This window comes from Drosophila persimilis, unplaced genomic scaffold (assembly GCF_003286085.1).
Source record: "Drosophila persimilis strain 14011-0111.01,24,50 unplaced genomic scaffold, DperRS2 tig00000431-arrow-pilon, whole genome shotgun sequence".
NCBI classification, from domain to species: domain Eukaryota; kingdom Metazoa; phylum Arthropoda; class Insecta; order Diptera; family Drosophilidae; genus Drosophila; species Drosophila persimilis.
Genome location: NW_020825312.1, coordinates 2684507 through 2706073, shown reverse-complemented (window position 1 = coordinate 2706073; position 21567 = coordinate 2684507). Strand labels below are relative to the sequence as shown.

At 45.6% G+C, this 21567-nt stretch overlaps 1 protein-coding gene across 1 annotated transcript in view; it reads right to left on the bottom strand.

Moving 5' to 3' along the window:
* The window catches only part of LOC6596201, a 54494-nt gene extending 37437 nt beyond the window's left edge, over positions 1-17057 (bottom strand). Inside the window, exons 1-2 of the mRNA XM_026989429.1 lie at positions 16906-17057; positions 4997-5632 (exon numbers count right to left, since the gene is read on the bottom strand). Coding sequence (XP_026845230.1) covers positions 4997-5183 — 187 coding nt within the window. The 5' untranslated portion in view covers positions 5184-5632; positions 16906-17057. The remainder of the gene's footprint in view (positions 1-4996; positions 5633-16905) is intronic.
* Positions 17058-21567: the final 4510 nt, after the last annotated feature.

The window sequence follows — 21567 nt, the reverse complement described above, 5'->3', positions numbered from 1 at the left end:
TTCAAAAAAGTACATGTCTAGTCCATAGAATGGATATGTTTTGATTTATTCTGATTTCTATTTATGTAAATATTTTGAACAGGAAACCTCATGCGGTTTTCGAAGAATTTAGGCTTGGAATTTGTGGCCCAGTTGGCTGCTAGATGGCCTCCATGAAATCAAGCCAATAAAACAGCTGGAGAACAATATAATATGCTCCCCATAATCACCGGAGAGGAGCTATAGTTGGTACTCTGGGGACCCCTCAGAAGTGGAAAATGGACCCCTAATTGGCGACAGTCACTCGAACACCAATTACGAGTAGAAACCCCCTTTCGTACACATTGGAACTAATCAAAGACCAAACTGTGCTAAAGGGAAATGCTTTCATTTAAAATGGTAACAAAAACTGCCAGCCAGAGACACACATGGAAAAGTCCTTTAGGACGACGAGAGAAGAGACGGAGAGCAAGTACATGTACTATTTATAACAATTTTATGAATTTTTCTGCCTCTGTGGTCGCAAACGGCGGAGGGGACATCCCCGATGGCTGATGGGTGGAGGGAGGTGGGTGATGGCTGAGGGGTGTGTGTGTGCTGATTGGAAGCGGATGGGAGGAGGAGCTACTAGCAATTTGCATATTCAATTGCTAGAGTGGCAGTAGGAGACAGTCGATAGAGAGAGAGACTGTGTGGAGGAGTGGTATTTTATTGCTAGACAGCCTCCCGAATGACAACTGACTTGATTAGAGCAGAAGACTGACTGGCGACTTCCTAATGGACACAGAGTGCTGCTAATAACAAATATCCTCAAATAGTACCAGTACCTGTCCGTAGTGGGGCACTTATCATGGCACTGTCCTGGAACGGTCCGGCATAATTTTGTTTTTGGCGTTAATTGGCATTGCCTGATTGGCTGCCACATGCAACAAACAGCAGTGGCTGCAGATCGAAGCGGAAGGCCAACGCAATGGGCAACAGGAATCGCATTTGACAACAATTCAATTATCGCATTAATTGATTTGCCTTTTGGTATTTGCCTACCGCGTGCTGCAAGACCACACAGATTTGATGAGAATTTTGGTGAATATAAATCAATAATGGTATTCCTGATTTTGGCTTTCGATTTCGTGCAATTAGCACGGGCAGTGCCCGTCCAACGAGAGCTGGAACTGAGGCCAGGGAAACCTTTTCATGGTCTGGAGATAATATCGTACCATATCCTTGAGGATAGGAATGGAATAGGAATGGAATTAGGAATAGACTTAAAATTGTTGATTGCCATCAAAGGAGTTCCCAGAAACATCATCATAAAACATCTTATCCTCCATTGTAGAGCCATACAAATTAACATCATTGACAGACAGAGCAGTTGAATGTTGCACGTTGAATGGTGAATGGTGGCCCCACCTCCCCACCCGGCTAAGGCTACACTGACTAATTCAAGACACCTGCTTCCCATTCAATTCCGTGAAATACATGAAATCCGTATCTCAGGCAGGAAGGACGCGCGATGCGAACAATCGAAACCGTATCGAAAATTTGTTTACCAGGAGAGATGCGAGATGGGACACACGCAATAGGACGCGACACATACAATATAGCAAAGCGTGGGAGTACAATCTCTCTCTCTGTGGATGGGGATGAGCGTTGGGGTTTGGGGATTGGAGATTGGGATGGGGATGGGGATGGGGTTGTGTGCGTGGGTCTTCCATGTGTTGCTGATAATGTTTGTGCTGTCAGTTGTTGTTGCTGTCGTTGCTGTTGCACATGACATTCAATTGCCACAAATCAAGATACGGCGATGGGGAGAAAGAAAAGAAAAGCGAGCAAAACGAGGCAAAGCCACACAGTCTGTCTAAGGGATACGATTTTCGGGAGGACGAGAAGGATACTCTACGCGTACGAGTGAGTGAATGTGGGTGGGTGTATTATGGTACTCCCTTCGCCCTTCGCCCCTCGCCATTCTCTTGGAGGCACGTGCCAACCGTTGCGTTGTGGAGACGTCTCCCGATTTCGGCTTCTGCTCTGTTCGCTTTTACAAATGACAAGCCCAGTTTGTGCCACACATTTGAATGCTTTGTGCCTGTCGTGTTGCTGTGTTGCGTTGTGTGCCTGTTGTGGTGTGTGGCATGCTGCATTGTATTTTAATGTTCCTGCCGTTGTGTTATCATAAAATAAAATTTGCCGCTGCGTACGATTACTTGTGCCCGTCCCCGTCCCTCGTAATGCAGGGGGGGGGGGGGAGATGAATAGACGGACGGGAAAAGCCCCACACGAGCATCATGCAGTTGTGCTTTTGACTTTTAAAATGGGTTTAAATTTAAATGGATTACTGCCTCATGAGGGGCATGAGAGGTTTTCCAATAGAGAGACGGGCTCACGTTGCACGGCACAGAAACAGATGCAGATACTGATAGAAACCGAATATCAATCCGTTTATCCCTTTTTCGAGAGTCCAATTATATGCCATGCCCTTCCATATAATCTGGCATAGACGGAGGCGGAACAGCCAATGAAATGCTAAAATGAAATGCGTTTCAAAGTAATAAAAATAGAAAAATGATATAACACTCGGACTCGGACTCTGCCTCTGCAAATAGAAGAGTAAAAATACGTAAAATGTTTTTGCCATGGCATCCTGTAAATGTTGCACATGCAACATCCGTCTCGTCCGGTGGGACGAGGGGTGAGGGGGGGCGGGGTGGTCTGCTGCTGCTGCTGCATCTGATGAAGCGCAAATGTTTTCTCTAGCTATTATTTATAGACTAATTCATTTTGTGCGGCAATTGAACAGAGTTTTTCGGCTCCTCTTTTCGTTTTCATTTTCATTTTCATTTGAGGTATTGGCCAATTCGGATTGTATGGAAAATAAACATTAGGCATAACACGACACAGCCACACGTACACACGTACACCGTACAACATGTGTCTGACCCAAGCCATATGTTGTTGCATTTGTATTCGTATTCGTATTCGAGATACATATATCTTAAAAGTTAAATAGCCCGTGCGGACCATAAACTAGGCGAAATGAAAAACTCTAATGAAAGTCATAAAAGTATAAAAGATATACGAGTAAATATATATGCAGATATATATCCACAAAGTGGGCGAAGCGACAGAAAATTTCATTAAAAAACAGAAACGAAAATGGCGCCAAGTTTGCACATAAAGTTTGTTTTTACGCTAAACGTGTGAAGAATTCGCACCCCTCGAGCCTCGGGCTGCGAGCCTTGGGGCCTTGGGGCCTTGGGCCAGCAACAGTACAAGAGCTTAGAATATTTAATGCTTTTCCCGGCGGCCCGCTCTTCTTCGGGAGAGTCTTTGTACTATAAAAGATGTACTATAATGAAAACTGGAGATCATAAAACATATGCAAATGGCGTGGGAGAAGAGCCATCCGCAATTGCAGCTCCAGCTCCAGCTCCGCCGACATTTCTCTTTCTCATGCACCGAGTCGTGTCGAGTCGAGTCGAGTCTCAGGTCAGCCTCGAAACAAAGCTGGGAAAATGTTGTCTCACTCGCGTGCTTTCGTGCCGCGGAAAGCATTCCGTAAATGCATTTCCCATGCACTGCGAGCACTGCCAGAAGGCACAGAAGGGCAGCGGAAAGAACAGCAAAAAGCCAAGCAGCAAATGTAAGCAAACCTCTCGGAATCCCGCCGAACAGAAGTTACAATATTTAATTAAGTGTAGGAGATCATCATCATGTGGCAATCATTCAGCTTCCTCCAGCACACCAGATACCTTCTCACTTTCTCACAATACGAGTGTACTGGGCACTCGGAGGAGTACCTGCCTGCAGAGCAGTTGTTTTATGGTCATCTCGCGTGTCTCCCAATTTTGTCATCACTTTCTTTTAATTGGTTTATTCCGCTTTGCCTATCACACCATTTCGGTTACAATAATAGCGACCTGAGCGCCCTGAGCGCCCTTGAGCATTGGTAATGTTCTGCCAGCAAATGTTTGGAGTGGTTTTTAGTTCCATTTTGTGATTATGGAAATGTCTAATGAGATTCGGTAAAATGTGAGACGAACGTCATAAAAGACTGAGCAGCGAAACTGTGGAATTTAATAATTGAATATCTCTCTAGCCGAAAATTGAATTCACTTAGAGGGGACTCGTTCCATGTCCTTGCTCGTTAAAAAATCTGCTCCTTTGGCACAGGCGACGAGGCCTTAGCCGCGACAAAACGCAACAACGGGAAAAGCTAAAAAAATATGTAGTTGCACTTTGGAAAAATGGGAAAAAGAACAATGGCGAAAAGGGCTTCGGCGGATGGTTGGGATGGATGCAGTGCTGAAAATTGTACCGACGCGACCGACGCGACCGACGCGGCCGACGGTTGGCTGGTGGCACAGGACCCAGACAGAAGCCGATGCCAAACAAATGCTAATGAAAAGAGGCAGCAGAAAAAGATCCACAAACACTCAAGAGAGCGCTCTTTTTTATGGCCCTTGCCACTGTTTCCATTTACCATTTTCCATTTACCATTTTCCGTTTTCCACTAGTCTGCTAAATTAATAATAGAAAGTAACGAAGGAAAGGCGCGACGAGTGTATAATTAATTAAATAATAAGCCAGCGCCCCCCCCACAGCCCCCCCGCCAACGTGAATCGACTTTTTACTCTTTAAGTTTGCTGCTCGTTTAATATGCATGATCTTGTTGTTGGCCAAATGTTACAATGCAGCTCGTTACGATTTCATGGACTGCACAGAAGGCAGCCAAAAACATTTGTAATATTTGCCACACCCGCGTGGAAGAGCGGCTGCTGTTGCTGCTGCATGTGGCAGCATAATTAAAACTCCGTGTGTCGCATATTGCCGAATGCCGAAACTCTGCACAAAACTCTCCATAATCATGTAAAATTCTATTGGAAAGCAAACTGTGGAAAACGCATAATTAATGCATTAGGAAGAAGCTGGGCCCCGAATGGCGGGGGGACATGTGTACTCCCCGCTTGATTTATATTTATTGTGCGGATTGTGCCGCCGCTTCAGTATCAGATCTTACCAAATTGTGCACTGACATGGCCCACAAATGCCAGGCATAGTAGCAGCAGCAGTTGCAGTTGCAGTGGCATCGTTGGGTGTGAAGATGGCCGCGAGGGCGATGGCGATGGCGATGACGATGGCGATGGCGTCCGACGCCCCGGCGACTTCTTGGGGATGCCGCTGTGTGGCGAGCGTCTCAGCAACATGTTTCCAGTGTTACAGACAGTGCCGCCAGTGTTGTGTTGTGTTGTTAGCCGAGAGTATTAAACACCTGCTTTCGGATTTGTCCTCACTCACGCGCATTCAATATTTGTTTGGGTGGTGGTGGTGGTGGTGGTGCCGGTGGTGGATGGGTGGGGAGTGGTGTGGTGTGGGTGTCGGTCGAGTCGCTTCTTTCGTTTCACGATTTCTGTTTTTTTTTTTTTTTGGTTTTTGCTTTGTTTTTGTTTTGTTTCGATGTCAGTTTTGTATTTCAATTTTCAGCCGCTGCCTCGCCTCGCTTTGGCATTTAGTTGATTTCTCTCTGCGTTTGCCTTTACAATATCATTTCCTTTGTTTCACATTGATTTTTCACTTGTATTCTATCTTTTTTTTCCTTCTGATTTATTATTTTGTAGGTGTCGTATTTCAATCATTGAACATTTAGCACTTGGGTCTGCAAAGAAACCAGAGGAAGAATAATATTTCAGATTAATATAAAACAAGAGCAAAATCATCTAAGGTTTCTATGGAAATTGAAATGGAATTGGAAATAAATGTGACTTGTGGTATGGTATTTGTGGAATCTACCTTTTGTTGCGTTTTAAACTTAGCTTAAATCTGTCTTAAATGCACGAATATTTCGAGTTTTCATTAAAAATATCTACTTATTTGATGTTCAAGTCACTTAACATCTCATCGCATCGCATTGGAGACACACATCCTTAAGGACTTGTATTGTAATTGAAACCAATTCGCTTTTGAAGCCAGCTCATGTCTCCATTACTGATTAAATTTGTCAGTTTCGCGGAACGAGAACCAGAACCAGAACCAGGACAAGGACAAGGACAAGGGCTGATATGTATATTTGGTTATTCTGTCGGATGATTGAATATCAATTTTTGAGAATAAAAAGCCAATGCAAAAGCCAATTAATGTTCCTCTTGGGTATTGAAAAGTTAGACGCCAACAACTTTCAAAGATTTTCAATCAATTTGGTTTATTTGATTTTGGCTCGGACACAAATAACAACAATATTGATGCGATGCGATGTGATGCGATGCGAGGGAGAAAACTGGTCAAAATCAGGCCAAACATTGTATTAGTTCTTTCCGGCGCAATTTCCTAAAAGTATGCTCCACAATATTTTGTAATTTCTTTCGCTTCTCGTGTTTGCGTTGGTGTTTGTGTTTGTGTTTGTGTTTGTCCAGCAAACTCCCGACTCTTGACTATTGCCGAAGATGTTGGGCAGATTGGAGGGAAACGGCAGCGGCAGCGGCAACGGCAATGGCGATGGCGACGACGATTTGTGTATTTTCGAGGCCGCTCCGATATTGATTCCAATTTGTGGGTGCATGAGGCACGGCGTTGAGGCAGCCCCGAAGGCCATCCCGCCGCCATATGCCCACTGTTTGCTTGCCTTTTGCTCTCTGCCAAAGCGAACGAAGCGGGAAAAATAAATAAATCCCCAAGTATATGTATAGTATATGAAGAGGCGGCGGGTGCGGCGGCGGCAGCGGCTGGCGGGACCAACAAACATCGAATAGTATTAACAAATACTGAGCCAAAATACTGTTTTCCAATGAAAACGTGACTGGGGGGCCCCACTGAAAACCGCATGAAAATATTTATGTATGCCATCGCATAGACAAATTTATATTTCCCCATATACCATACTAGATATTGGCATATGTACGTATGTATGTATGTCTATAATACTTGACCAATATCTGGCGAGCCAACATCAACGTCAACGTCAAAAGCAGCGCAACGCCACACACCCAGCCACCCTCTATGCCGCATGCCGCATGCCGCACTCTCCACACACTCTGTCTACCCGCCCACACCGTCTGCTCTTTGATAAAACGTACGAGTGTGTGTGCTCTTATGAGATCTTGTTTTCTACATCATGCACGATACTTTATGGATCAATCTCCAAGCCCATAAAGTATAGCACCAGAATAAAAATATATGTAGATATGAACACCTGTATATCGAAGTGTATCGGATCGGGAATGTGAAAGATGGACCCCCACTGAGAGCTGCTCACCGGGTCTCGCTACAAGCCTGACAGAAATGACAGGAAGAGGGAGCCGCCTTCTTATTGAAAATCAACTCAATAATCATCTTAAAGCCATTCAGTTTAAATGGCTGTCAGAGCGGGCTGCGCGGAGGGGGCATCAGCCCCGATGTCTAGCTTACTAACTATCTGTCCATGGCCCTGCCACGCCATAAGCAGCTCCTTCGGGGGCCACCTCAAGGATCTGTTTCCGTGCGGACATTCTTGATTGACAGCAGCTTTTTCTGCTCGGAGGCCATTAATCAGCTTAAGCAGCCGGCGCGTGCGAAATTAAAATATGGCCAAAGTGAGACTCGGCTCCGGAATCGGCCCAAATGATGGCCAAATCAAGTGCCATCAGGTAGCACAATATATACACACATACACATACATATATATATATATTAGCAAATGCCTGAGGCACAGAGGACTTTGCTTTTTATGGGGAAAATAAAGTTTGGATTCCCATTCTTTGAGTATATTTCGTAGCTTCTTTTCCGCTCTTCCGCTTTTCCGAGTGTCTAATTTTTGCCACGTAATTTATCTCTCTCTGTTCTCGCACACACACATACACACATGTTTGTTGCTTCATTTATTCTCATCTCTCATCTCATCTACGACATTTCTCGTTTTTGCTACCTTTCTCTGCCGTTCTTTGGGATCTCTGTGTCTTTTGGCCGATTCGTATGGGCCTTGTGGCCATTCAACTGTGAGAGAGACAAAAAACGACGACGGAAACAACATAAAAAATTATCCCTGTTTCTTTTCGTTTCTTGGCTCTGCCAATGCGTTTTTTTTCCGCTCATATGTACACGAGATATACGACTATTGTGGGGGCTATCGCCTTTGTATGCATATAGCGAAATGATGGAAGGAGCAAACGGTTCCACTTCCACCTACACCTCCCCCTCGGGCACCGACAATCGTGGGAAATTAGGCAGAAACATATTTAATGCGATTTTCTTGATGAGATATCGTTTAATGGGCTTTTCTGTTTATTTTTGCCGAGTTTTTCCTTTGGCCAGAAAGTCGAATCGAAAGAAATCCTCTCCCCATCGATTCGAATGTTGTAAAAGATTAAGTTCGCATTTGACTAATGCACTAGTAGGTACGTTTCTCCACGGTATTCCCAGCACTTGAATGCGATTCCGGGTTATTACTTCAAAGGGAATCTCGTCGGTTCATAGAGCCAATTAAAGGCAGTTGAGATATTTGTGTGGGAAGTCTTTCTCCCCGACAGCTTTCTCCCGTAAACGACTCATTAAAGTGGAATCCAATGGCTTGGGAAATCAAACGAGAAGAAAAAGGAAATCCTCTTCCCGGGCCTTCCCGGGCAGTGTTTAGCAATTTTTGCCAGCTTTCAGCTTTTAGTTAATGAATCGCGAATACACAACTTGAACCTGCAACGATAAATATTCACCGGGTTATGCGTACGGAGGAGGCTCTCAACGACTTGTCGACACGTGAGAGGCGCATTAAATAATTTCCAGGTGGCATCATATGCGGGTCGCTTTCAGCGTTCAAGGGTCGAAAGCGGTTGGACCTTTCACAATTAAAGAGGGGGAGGAGAAACGGCTGGGGGGGGCGGAGTGAGAGACGAGTGAAAAGTATATATCATGACTGGCCACACTTTTCACTGAAGTGCGGTGGTGTGGTGGGTGGCGGGTGGTGGGTGGCGGGTGGTGGGTGGCGGTTGGTTAAGGCTAAGCCAAGAGTGGACGCTTCCACTTCTCTTCTCTGTGCTGCCGTGCAAAGACAAACCCATAAAAATGTCACAATTCATCAACGACGCTAAGTAGTTTCATGTTTTTCTTTTTTTTTTTTTGCTCTTTTTTTTTTGTTCTAACGTCACGAGAAGAGTGGCTACAAATTTGTTGAGCTTTTAGCGTGACCTCAGTGAGCTTTTGTTTCCTTTTTGTTCAAAGACTCCTCCTGCCAAAAACTTTTCCCTGAAGCATGCAGCATACGAGTACCAGTACGGGTACGAGTACGAGTACGAGTGTCTGTGATATATGCCAACAACATATACATAGATATAATCGTTTGAACTTTAATGGAGCAATGTCCTGACAACATCATCAGCATCATCCTTGGAGCAGCAGGAGCCGCAAGAGCCCCAGCCCCTGCCCCTGCCCCAGCCCAAACCCCAGAAACTTATTATCAAAACAGCAATCAACAACTTTTAATAATTTTCCATAGATGCCACAGCAGAATGGCGACGCGTCGTTACGCTCCACACTCGTGATGGAAAAAATAAATAATCATCTTTTTTTATCGGTGCGTGGAACCCCCCCCGCCCCCCACCGACTAACTGAAAGAATAAAAATAAAAATAATAGTAAAACAAAAAAAAAAAATAAACCAGGAAGCAAATGGGAAATGGAATATGCGGAAAAATGTATTCGCTGAATATGTCACAGAAGCTTTTAAACAATTTTCACCCAGCTTTTTTTTTTGGTTTTTACTCGCTGCACGAGTATCTTGTCTTATTTTCTTCCATTCAGTTCGTATTTTATTTTCTCTTTTATTTAAATGCATTTATGGCTATTTTTGTTTTATTTTTCACCGAGAAGCTCATGCATTTCAGTTTTTATATTGTTTACGCTATTGGAACTTTTCAGTTCTTGTCGGTTTTTCAGTTATTTTTCGCTCGTTTTTGGAACTGAACTGAACTGCGTATGCGAATCCCACAACAAAGTTGGGTCTGGTGGAGTGAGTGTCTAGTGGTCTCAACGAGAGACGAGAGACCAGGCCAGAGACCAGAGCCACAGAGAGAGAGAGAGAGAGAGGGGGAGAGGGAGAGAGAGAGGACAGACATGGCAAAAGTGAAATGGTTATCGCGCTTGTTTGATTTAATTTATTGGCTTAGCGCCATTGTGGCCTGATGTGCAACACTTTACACAACACTTTTTTTTTACCTCCGCAACCCCCCCGACCCGAGGTGCTGCCGCTGCCACGGCTACTGTTGGTGCCACTGCTACTGGCTGGTGGCTGTTGGCTAGTGGCTGTCGGCCAAAGGGGCAAGGACGATCCCTGGAGTGGCTTTTTGGGGATTGGGGGCCTCTGCCCGGCAGGCAAGCGCTCGCTTCCAGTCAATCTACTCGGTCTGCCGACTTTATACCCATAGTGGTTGCATGTTGTTGAGTTTTTATATGATTATTCTTTTCATTTTGCATCCCCCAACCCAACCCGCACCACGCCACCCCACCCCACCCCGCTATATTTTTTGTGTGTTTTCTTCTCTGATAAGAGCTGCTGATTGCTGGCTTGTCTTGCGGGAAGGAAGCTCTTCAGTGTCCGTGTGTGTGTGTGTGAGATGCGGGAAAATGTGTTGTGGTTGTGGTTTTGGCTGGACATTGATGACAGAACTCAATTTATTCAAATATTGTATGCTGATTGTCAGGCCCAGGCCCAGGCCCAGGGCCCATTCCACAGAAAAATCTGCTAATAAGAATTTTAAAAAGTAATAAATGTACGACATTTCCCGTTTCCGCACGGCATCTGTGGTGGTCGGTGGTCGGTGGTGGGTAGTGGGTGGTGGGTGGTAGCTGATGGGTGGTGGTTAATTTCCAATTTGTCCCCATAAAACAATCCTCGGAAAGCGCTCTTGACAAGGGTTTTGAGCCCTGTTTCGCGACCCTTTGTAGAACATTTGAAAACGAAAACATGGCTTTGTGGCGCACTCTTTTTGGGGGAGGAAATCGCCACAGACTGGCTAACAATTGGGCTCAAAATATACATATATGAAATTATGACTTCTGAATACGGGATCCATGAAAAGCGTTCTGTGTGTGAATTGATTTCGCCTTAGACTTGGAGATGTTTTATGCATTACACTGCTGGACCCTCCTCCCCGCCCCTCGCAAGGACTCGAACATGTCTGAGAAAGCTTCTCCATGTACACAAATGTCATTCATTGAAGTTTGATTCGGCAGGCCGTATGGAAAGTGCCACACATGTCACAGTGCTGCGGGAAGGAGGCATTTTCCTGCTCCTTTTGACATTTGCTGCCAAAGTTGATATTATTAATTTACAGCTCGCGTACACAGACATGGAGACAGACGCATGCAAAGGCCTGCGTGGGCTGCGTGGGTTTGGGGGGGTTGCGGGGGCAACGGGGGCAAGTGCCGCCCTAAAATATGCCGCACGCATTTTCTTGGCTTTCGAATTTTATCGACGAGTTTGCCGACGGACGGAGTCATGTCACGGGGACGGGTGACGGGTGCCGGGTGCCAGGAGCCGGAGTAAGTCACACACTCTGGGGCCATAATCATAAAATCATTTTATTGCGTTGGCAATTTCATTATTTAGGATTTTAATGTAATTTCCCCCCATTGGGGCACGGGAGTCGCTCCGCTTCTTTTCGACTTCGGTGTGTGTTCGTTTGTTCGGTGGATAGGCAATTGAAGGGGCGTGCCGGAGTAGGGCGTAGGGAGTTCTTGATAATTAGCAGCGCGGTCGACAAAAGTTGCAGCGAACAAAGTTCGACGTGGCCCCAAAACAATTTCACTAATTAATTTGCAAAGTATTTTTATTGTGCCGCAATTCTCGAATGTGTGCTTAACCCAACTCTTGCGTGCGGCTAGAGGCGAAAAAAACAGCGAAAAAAAGGTAACACCAGATAAGGACACACAGGGTAACACTTACGCTTACACTTACACTTATGTGTTCGTGTGTGTGTGTGCTCGACCTTCTCTGGGCTCACACACACACACATAAAGGTTGATTAGAAAGTAGAATAATAAATTAAACGTGTACCCGTCGTCTGACGCGAAACGGTACCCCAGCGGAATGCATGTTTTTGGCTAATTCATCACAACTTTTGAGCGGCAACACACACACCGAGAGAGACGGCCAAAGGACCCTCCCATATGATATATAGAACTCAGATTTCGATCGAGTTTCGTTCAGCAAAGGGTTTTCGGAGTCAAGACTTATCCTTTCCTCACAGCACGACTGTTGCAAATAGAATCTCTGAGAATATATAGTATTTGATGCCATTGGAAAAGACACTGATAGTGGCATATCGTCTGACGATGATGATGATGATTAAGTGTATAGGTTCGCCTGCTCATTGCAATTTCCGGGTCTAACTTGATTTACCATCTGCCATGTGGCCATAATAAACCATGTTTCGAAAACAAGGGCAACGCCACTCATTGTCCTCGGAAAAAAACCCTCGGAAAACAATGCACTTGCAAAATGATATGCAACCAGAAAAGAGACTGCAGACAATGCCAAAACGAAAATATGATGCATGGCTAGGCGGTTAGCGAGACCCAGTCCCAGTCCCAGTCACAGTCCGTCCTCCTTGTACCCTCCCCACCGCCCCACCCCCCCGTTCGCAGTCCTCGATCTCCCGCTACTGACTGTTTAGTTGGCAAACAAGCTGCACAACGCCTAGATGCAGACTACAAATTTCCAGACCAGACATTGGGCAAATAATAAATAGCCAGAGAGTAGGATGTAGAATGTATGTGGGAAGTGGAGAAGCGGGGAAGTGGAGAGGCGGGGAAGTGGGGATGTGGCCATGTGGGATGTGCAGCGGGAAAGGAAAAGAAAAGCAGCTAAAGGAAAAACTATTTCCCCCTCCGTCAACATCATCATTATGAAGTCTATGACACATGGCTCATATGGGTCCCGGAGATGGATGGAATCGGGCACGGAGACAGCGCCCCCTTATCTTGGGGAAAACCCCAAATGAAAAATATCGTTTAATGCGGTTTTCTTTGTTGCTGTTGCTGTTTCTGTTGCTGTTGCGGTGGTGCTTGGTGGTGGCCTTTCGGTGGCCTTCTCCGTTGCCTTTGTTTGTGCAGCAATTTATGACATGCAAAATAGAAACCGAAACAAACATATCGAAAGGACCGTGGGGACGACGGTCAACGGACAACGGACAACGGACAGGGGACAGGGGACAGACGACACCGGACAGCGGGTAAACATGTCCATGGCTTTAACCGTAATGCGTCCCGCAAATATTTATGTGGTCGGAAGGCCTACGAATGTATCCACGGGTGTGCGGGTGTGCGGGTGTGCGGGTGTGTGGGTGTGTGGTTGTGTCACCCATTGGGGGTCGCGAATGGGAATGCGGATACGGATGGAGATCCCATTAATATTTTTATTCGGTTTACTCCAATGTTATTACGATTTTGTCCGCTGGGTAAATGTTTGATGTTCGCTTGATATATTATTTTGTTTTTGTTTAGCCCACTGCCGACTGCCGACTGCCGACTGCGGACTGTCCGCTGCCTACTGCCGGTCGCATCTATGGGATTCATCTATGGGATTCAGATATACACTTGTGGCCGGCTACAAACGGCTACACTTTGATTGCGACAAGCGCATTAATTGCTTTTTTATTTGCTTGTTTATCGCCATCACATTCACGTACCTACAGACATGTGTATGTACATATGGACATGTTATGTCCTCGTTACTGGTGCGGGCACATAAATACTCCAATTGGAATTACCAAAGGTTACAGCAGAATCCTCTGCGAATTGAAACGATTGAAACGATTGAAACGATTGAAACGATTGAAACGACTGAAACGATGCAATTCGGTAGTGAAAATATTTCATTTTCCATTTACACAGCTCGAAAAGAAATCAAAGGGGGAGAAACGAGAAACTCAATTACAACTTTGGGAACCAGAAGAAGATTCCCAAGAATCAAAGGGGAAACAGAGGTCAAAATCGAGTGTGGGGGGAAGATCTGGGCGGAAGATCCGAAAAATTGAGTTGCGCGCTTTTAATGGTAACTCTCCCTCTCCCTCTCTCTCTCGCTGTCTCTCGGCCAGACCTTGGGAAATTTGCGCCGAAAGGCGTAGCGTAGCACTTGCGACTCTTTCGTTTTCGTTGTGGCAATTGTATTCTGTTTTGGCTTGGTCACGACAGGTGGCGAGGCGGAGGAGGTGGTATGGAGGTGGTATGGGTTCGAGGCAAAAAACCTTTGAGCTTTTGTTGTTCTTTGCTGTTGATTTGTGATTCCAGCAGAGGAGAAGAAAAAACAACTTTGGGTTGCGTAGAAAATTAGAACGAAACTATGCTGAACGCGTGGGAGCCTGAGCCCCCGCCCAAAACGAGAAAGAGAGAGATCAAATGGGAAAACATACAGATATTCTCTTTGCAGACATTTTCATTTTGACGCCGGGGGGGGGGGGGATGGACATGGGCGATGGGCGATGGAGCCATCCAGTCATCCTTTCACTTTAAACATCACGGCCGTAGGTGGGGAGGGAGCAGGACTTGCTCTTTGGCCTTCTCATCCGCTTGATTGATTGCACAAATGAAATAAACTAAACGACGTGGCTGGCACACCTGAAAGTATGCTACAATTTACTCAGAGTCTCTGACTGGCAGAAATTCCTTCTCCATCTCCACCTTCGATCGAAAGTAAACTCCAGGCAGCAGGAAGCGGGAGTCGAGTTGAGTTTTCGAGTAGCTCGGAATCCCCCGAATCCCCCGTATCCCCCGTATCCCACCCCCCTGTAATTGTAACAAATGAAGCGTCTTTCCCATGATACTTTCTCTAGTCTGTTGATAATACAGAGGTTCGTGCTTTTAAGTATTCCTAGGCGTTATTCGGTGAATACTAGCACTATATGGGGGCTTGGGGCTTCCAATTCCAATTTAATTTACTTACACAATGAGACATGGAACAATTCTCATTTGCATAAATAAATAAAACTGGAATCGCTGATTCTGATTGCAGTTCCAATTGCATATATTGCGTATGATTTATAATTTGGGATTTATAATATTTTATGCTGCATAAATTACATTATTTATTATTCCATTTTCTATTTATTGGGTTCTTTTTTTCCCCGTTTTTGTTTTTGCTCTTTCTGTTTGACTGCCAAAGGCTTAAAATGTCACAAAACTACAAAAATACAAAAATACAAAAATACAGATTCAACAATTCATTTTTAACGGACCTCGCCGTTAATTGAATCTACGTCGATCGGCCAGCGATTATTTGTGTTAATGTTTTCGAATGGTAATTGGCAAATTGGGTTTCCATACACGAGGAGCCTGTTGTTCTTTGTTAAATATTGCGATATTCCTAATCATGATGTGAATTGAATTTCGATATAATTAGATACAACAATTCTCGCATAATATGCCATGAAAAGTGTTTACTTTCTGTATAACATTGCGTGTAATTGGAATAAGCTCCAAACGCAGAATGCTCTCCATGGAACACCTGCAACACTGTGGTGGTGAGAGGAAGATGCAGACAGTCCGCACGGACCTCCGGTTCAATTCATTTAGGCCGGTGGTGGTGCAACGCATCGGGTTACCCCCCCCCTGCCACCAAAATCTGCACCCACGTGCAGTTGTCTCCGGCCTCCATTGGGAGCACTGGGAGCATTCGAGACCGTCATTGTCCGCGTCGTCGCATGTGGTCATTAAAGAAATTTCCGTTGTGGTCATCGAACCGTGAATTAAAATGTGCACAACCTGTTCCCGTCCCTCAAATTGTTTTTTCGTTGTCTTTCCTGGCCGAAAGAAGGGAGGAACAGCAGGAAGGCAGACAGGCCTCCAGGGATGGCGTTTTTGGATGGAACAATAACGAAAAAGTTATTCCGTTTGATTCCGGCCTCTGTTTTTTTTTTCGCTTTTCTACCGCAGCGAGGTGGTGGCAGGTGGCAGGTGGCTGGTGGCTGGTCGCTGGTAGTGTGGCATTTCGGAACCATAATATCCATATTGACCAATGTTTTACACAATTTATTTATGTAATTTATTTTTGATTAAAGGAAATCTATCTGGAAAGCAAAAGTCGGTGCATGATATGCCTTCCCTTACAGATCTTTTCGGCTCGGGATTATCTCTATCTGCGGCCATACACACATGTAACCCCGATTTGCGTTTGAATATACATATATATGTATGTATATAGTGCATATGTTTGTATGTTTTTTTTTACCAGGCATGACACATATTTTTTCTTGAATTATACGAAAAATAAGAAAAAATCATTGCGCGCTATTTTTAAAAGTGGATTCGGCTATGATATAATTTCTGACCAGACCCGCGACTTCTGTTTAGCCGGCACATCGCAGAGATCGTCGCATACGCCACGAATCCGTATCCATATATACATCGTATACTCGCAGAGGATGTATAGAGAGATTTTCGGTTTCGCTTTTAGCACACATATTTCAAACATTCGCTCATTTTCGAACAACAAAAAAATAAAAGAATATTCATATACGAGTATTTCTCAATGTTATTCCTATGACAACATTTTCAGATTTAAATATAGGTGTATTTTCATCGATGATTTACTTGTTGCTGCCGCATGCCACCACATACAAGGAATTATGATTATAAATCAAGAACGAAAAAATTATTTTCTTGTAAAAGTTACGAGCTTATTCGAGGGATCGCCGTTTTTTATTCTTGACCGGAAGCCAAAACAGTTTTCAAGGCCAAATTCTGGTGCTAATTTCGTGCACATCTGTCGTCAGAGAAAGTCTTTGGTGGAGAACTATAGTTTCTTCCCTTGGAAATTATATTTTTATTCAGAAATACATATATCTAAATATATAGTCTGAACCTTTTGTTTTCTATATTTTCTGCATTTATTTTGTCACTCTCTATTTTGTATATTTTTTTGTTCCTAATTTAAATTATATTTTTTAATCGCCTTTTGTTTCGTATTCCTTACTTTCACGTTGCTCTTTGGTTGGGTTCCGTTTAATGCCACCATTCAACAAAAAAAAAAGTATTATTATTTCTTTTGGTTCACACGCGTTCTACGCTACGACTCGAGGCGAGCCGAGGGGCAAGAGACCGAGAGACACAGAGCGAGACCGGCAGTACGTCCACGTTCTCAGCGCACGGCGTTCAAAATGAAACTGAAATACACTCGAAGGTGGCCAGAAGCCAAAGAGCCAAAACGGTAGCAGCAGCAACGCCAACGGCAGCGTCAGCGTCAGCTGCTACGCCAGCAGAGCTGCCACTGCCTCTGCCTTGGCGGCAGTGGCAGTGGCATGTGGCAAGTGGCAGAGACAACACTGCTACGCGAAGCGGAGAGAACAACCAACCCCTAAAGTGGCTCCCGCGCGAAACGTTGACGCTGTCGTAGTCGTCGGCGCTGAAGCTGAAGCTGGCGTCGTCGTCGTTTCCTTTCCACAGCTGGTAGCGGGTCGGTCAAGTGTTTTGGGCCAGGCCAACTGCGATACCGTCGGCCACATGTTAGCCATCTCTTGGAGACTTTTCAGCGGCTTTCAGCTGCTTCAACAAATTTGACTTTGGCATCTGCGGCTGCCGCATCTCGGGACTCTGTTGCTTTGCTCTAAATGCCAGAGGTGCTCGCAATTTAATTGCTAGACATTACGGATCGAATGGTTCTTTTGGTGGAATGCAAAGATACAAAGATCCATTAATGATTATTATCAAACAGAGTTTTGGCCAATAGATCGCTGACTCATTTGGGTATAAAAACCACCAACACACAGGGAGCGGGGGGGTCGGGGGGATGTACACATGCACAATCTTGACCTTGGAAATTTACATGAAATGAGGCGAAATCTTCTGGGTCACACAAACAGAATGAGCCACCGCAGAAGATGGCTGCTGGAGATGGATGCATACATATATCGGGCTGATTTTCTGATTTCCCACCATATGCCAAACGATTTGGAATCGTCCGAGCTGTGGCCCAAGCAATTTCGGACGATTTACGCTGTGTTTATTTTTGGCGCTCAACAAAAAGACGACAAGACACAAATCGAGAAATTCGCTCGGGATGGGCAGGAGCGGGGAGGGGATGTGCACACGCAAGAGAATCTGCTAAAACCAAAACTGGCGAGTGGCCAAAGCAAACGAGGCACAAACCAAGGCACTGCCTCAAAGGCTGCCCCCCATACAGCCTCTACAGCCAGCCCGAGAAGTCTCCAAAAAGAGCCAAGACAGCGGCACTGACAGGCCAGAGACAGGGAGAGACAGAGAGAGAGAGCGAGCCAAATGGTGGGGAGAGAATCGAAGAATGAGCAGAGCAAAACAAAGGACCGATAGCGTCTTGTGTTACAGGGTGGCGGGAACGTCTGACACCTGTGCGTCCTTCCTGAGGCGCACCCCTTCCCCTACGCACGTTCTGCCGCCCCGCCGCCACACACACAACATATCGACGGTGTATTAATGAGGCACGGGGTTGCTGCCACCGCTGACGCAGCACACGCCTCCGCTCCACGGTGTCCACGGTGGACAGGAGTGGAGTGGCAGGTGGGCAGGTGGAATTGACTTTCTACCTGTGGACCATATCCGATGCCATCCCCCATCCACACGGACGGACGGACGGACCCTCGCTGGTAATTGAGTGCGCGACTGCTTGTTGTATTATTTATGTTTTACTTGGTTTGCATTTATTTTAGTTTATCCCCCGGGAATGGTATTGGATGTCGTGGCTCGTGCGAGGTGTGCCCCGAAGATCCATTGCCTGTAATACTCGTACTGGTGGAAATCAGGGCATCCAAGCATTTCCCTCCGATTTCCATGCTCACCCCGAATCACAGGTCCTTTAGCACTAATTCAATTGCCGCAAAATGGGAATTTTACTTTTAATCCTTTCGGCACGCGACAAGAAATTGCAAGGAGCGAAACGGAACGGAAAACGGCGTGAAAAGCAATGGGAAAAGCAGGGAAAAGGCAAGGAAAAGGGAAAAAAGGAGCGAGAACGCTTTACCCACGCATCACACAGTGGGCCCAACACCTTGTCCCCGATTTGCTCCGGCTCTGGTCTCTATATAGCTCTATATATAGTACGAGTAGTAGGAGTACATCTTGTCGGGTTGTTGGCAATGTTCGCGCTTCGTTAGCTTTAATTTCTGTAATTTGCTGCAACGATGTGCCAAAGGGCGGCCGGCCGCCAGACACGGATGGCAGCGAAGGAAAAGCGGAAGGAAACGAAAGCGCAGAGTGAAGCACAAATGTCGCGACATTTTCACAAATCGAGAGACGCAGAATGGGAATGGGAACGGGAATCGGAATGGGAATGGGAATTACGGCAGTTCCCGACCGTCTGGCCCTGAGACGGAGACCAGCCATTCTTCGCCGAGGAACTTTCGCTCTCGCCTGAGCAAACAAACCCCCAGGCCGCTCCCCAGGCCCCTTCCCAGGCCCCTCCCCGGGCTCTGGGGCCCAACAGGAGCAACGGGAGCAACCTCTTCCTTTACCGCTCGCTTAATATTTAATGACCAGCACTCGCCGTGGACTGGAGTCGAGGTCGAGGAGAAAGGGATTGGTAGAGAGTGGATTCAGGGCCGAGACGAGTCGAGACGAGACGAGACGAGAGTTGTGCCCTGTAATTGCAAAATGTTTCGCCATGGAATTTTATTTACATTTTCCATGAGCTCTCCATAGAGTTTTCCACCCGCTGCTGCTCCATTTTCCCTTGGAGCGTTCGTCTTCATCTGCGTTTATACTCCGGTATACTACGGCCTGCGTTTCTAATATGATTTTCGTTTCATTTGAAAGCATTTCATTTTCAAGCTGCCAGATGCGTTTTGTTTCCACAGAACCGGATAATGAAGTGTACGGAGAAAATTCTCCAAAAAGCTCCATTTCCCTCTACAACCCATTTCCCTCTCTCCACTCTTTCGCCCTCTTTCGTTCTCCTCTATTTGCACTTGTATATGTTCATACATATGTACGGGTAAGTCTTAACAAGTTTAGAGCCAAAGGCTTGGTCATATTTGATTTAAGTTTGTTGAGTGCTGCAACACACAAGGACGTTGTAGAGCAATGGTAGAAATGGTAAAAATGGTAAAAATGGTAAAAATGGGAAAAATCATAGCTCATACAGAGACCGACCAAAAAATTTGGTACCTGCTTGAACTGAGGCTAATCAAAGAGAGTTGGGAGATAAGTGAAGGAGAAATAGGGTTAATCCTCTTATCAAAAGGCGGCTTTTAGAAAGTAGAATCATGGGAACAGCATTCTTCCGATTTGGCCAGGCTAGGATCGTACAGACAGATTAATATTGAGCCCCATCGAAATCCATCAAAAGGGTTAAGGTACAGCTAATCCAAAGGGTTCTTTCTTTGACCGGGGCATGCATCCTCCCATCGTTGGCTCGCAATTAGTCGGGACTCGCAAGTGCGGCATTATTCATTCAAAAATTAAGTCACAAAGGGGCGAATGACAACTTCCGAATGCCATGAGGAAGTGCCCGCCTCCGAGCCCCTTTCTCTCCGGGTAAACTTGAATCCTTTTAACATTTAAATGAGGCAACCCCCAGGCCCAAATCAGAGGCCCAGCAAGCACTAGTTTGAACGCGTGGCGGGGCACACTCTTAGCCAAGCGGCATCATAAAATTATTTACCAACCGCACAAAATGCGCAAAAATTTGCATAATGTTGGGGGGGTGGAAACTAATTTTGAAAAAATTTAAGCAGCGACAGAATGAGTGGGAGAAATATTTAAATATTAAACGAATATGATAGAAATATTATTAAAAACAAAAACAATAAGAACAACAACAATAAATGTTGTTGTTCGGCAACGGAAGGGGCGACCAGGACGGGAGGGGAGGTAGGGGCTAGAGATGGGCGAATGGGAAATGGGGTGAGGGGAATACATTGTTTTCATTTTTAATTAAATAAACAACTCCCGACAACGCCGACAGGGAAATTTCTGCTGCTGCGAAGTTATTTTTCCGGCTGCAGAACGAAACAGGACGAAGTGCATCCGCAGAGCTGGGAAACAACGGAACGGAACGGAACGGAACCCCCGGTACCAGAACCCCAACAGAACAGAACAGAACAGAACTGGGAATGGGAATGGGAATGGAAAAAATAGAAATAATATGAACAGAGCCGGGGCGAAAGAGTTGTAAAGAAATGGACCACAATGCCAGAGCGGCACTGGGGTGGAGCAGCGGAGAGGACAGGGCAGGACACGGCAGGACAGTACAGGAAGAGCTCCAGCTCCAGCTCTGACTGTGACTGTGACTCTGACTCTGACTCCGACTCCATTGAACGTGAACTGACATTAGGGATTAAAAGCGTAGTATTTTTTCCGGCTATCCTTGCTGCCGGAGGAGCCACATACTCGTGCAACAGCAACAACAGCAGCAACAACAAAAACAACTGGGGGAAACTGGAAACAATTCGCCATTCATTCATTCATTCATTTGAACTGCGCGTGCAACTGCAACGTGCATTGGGAATCCTTAGCCGGATTCATTAGTGATTTTTTTGATGTTCTTTATTGTACATCCCCCCCGTTCTCTCCTCTCTCCCGTGTCTCTCTCGCCTCCCTGCGCTGCAGGATATGTTGGGCCAGGAATTGTCAGCGTTGTTTTCGTCTTGTTGCCATTTGTTCTATT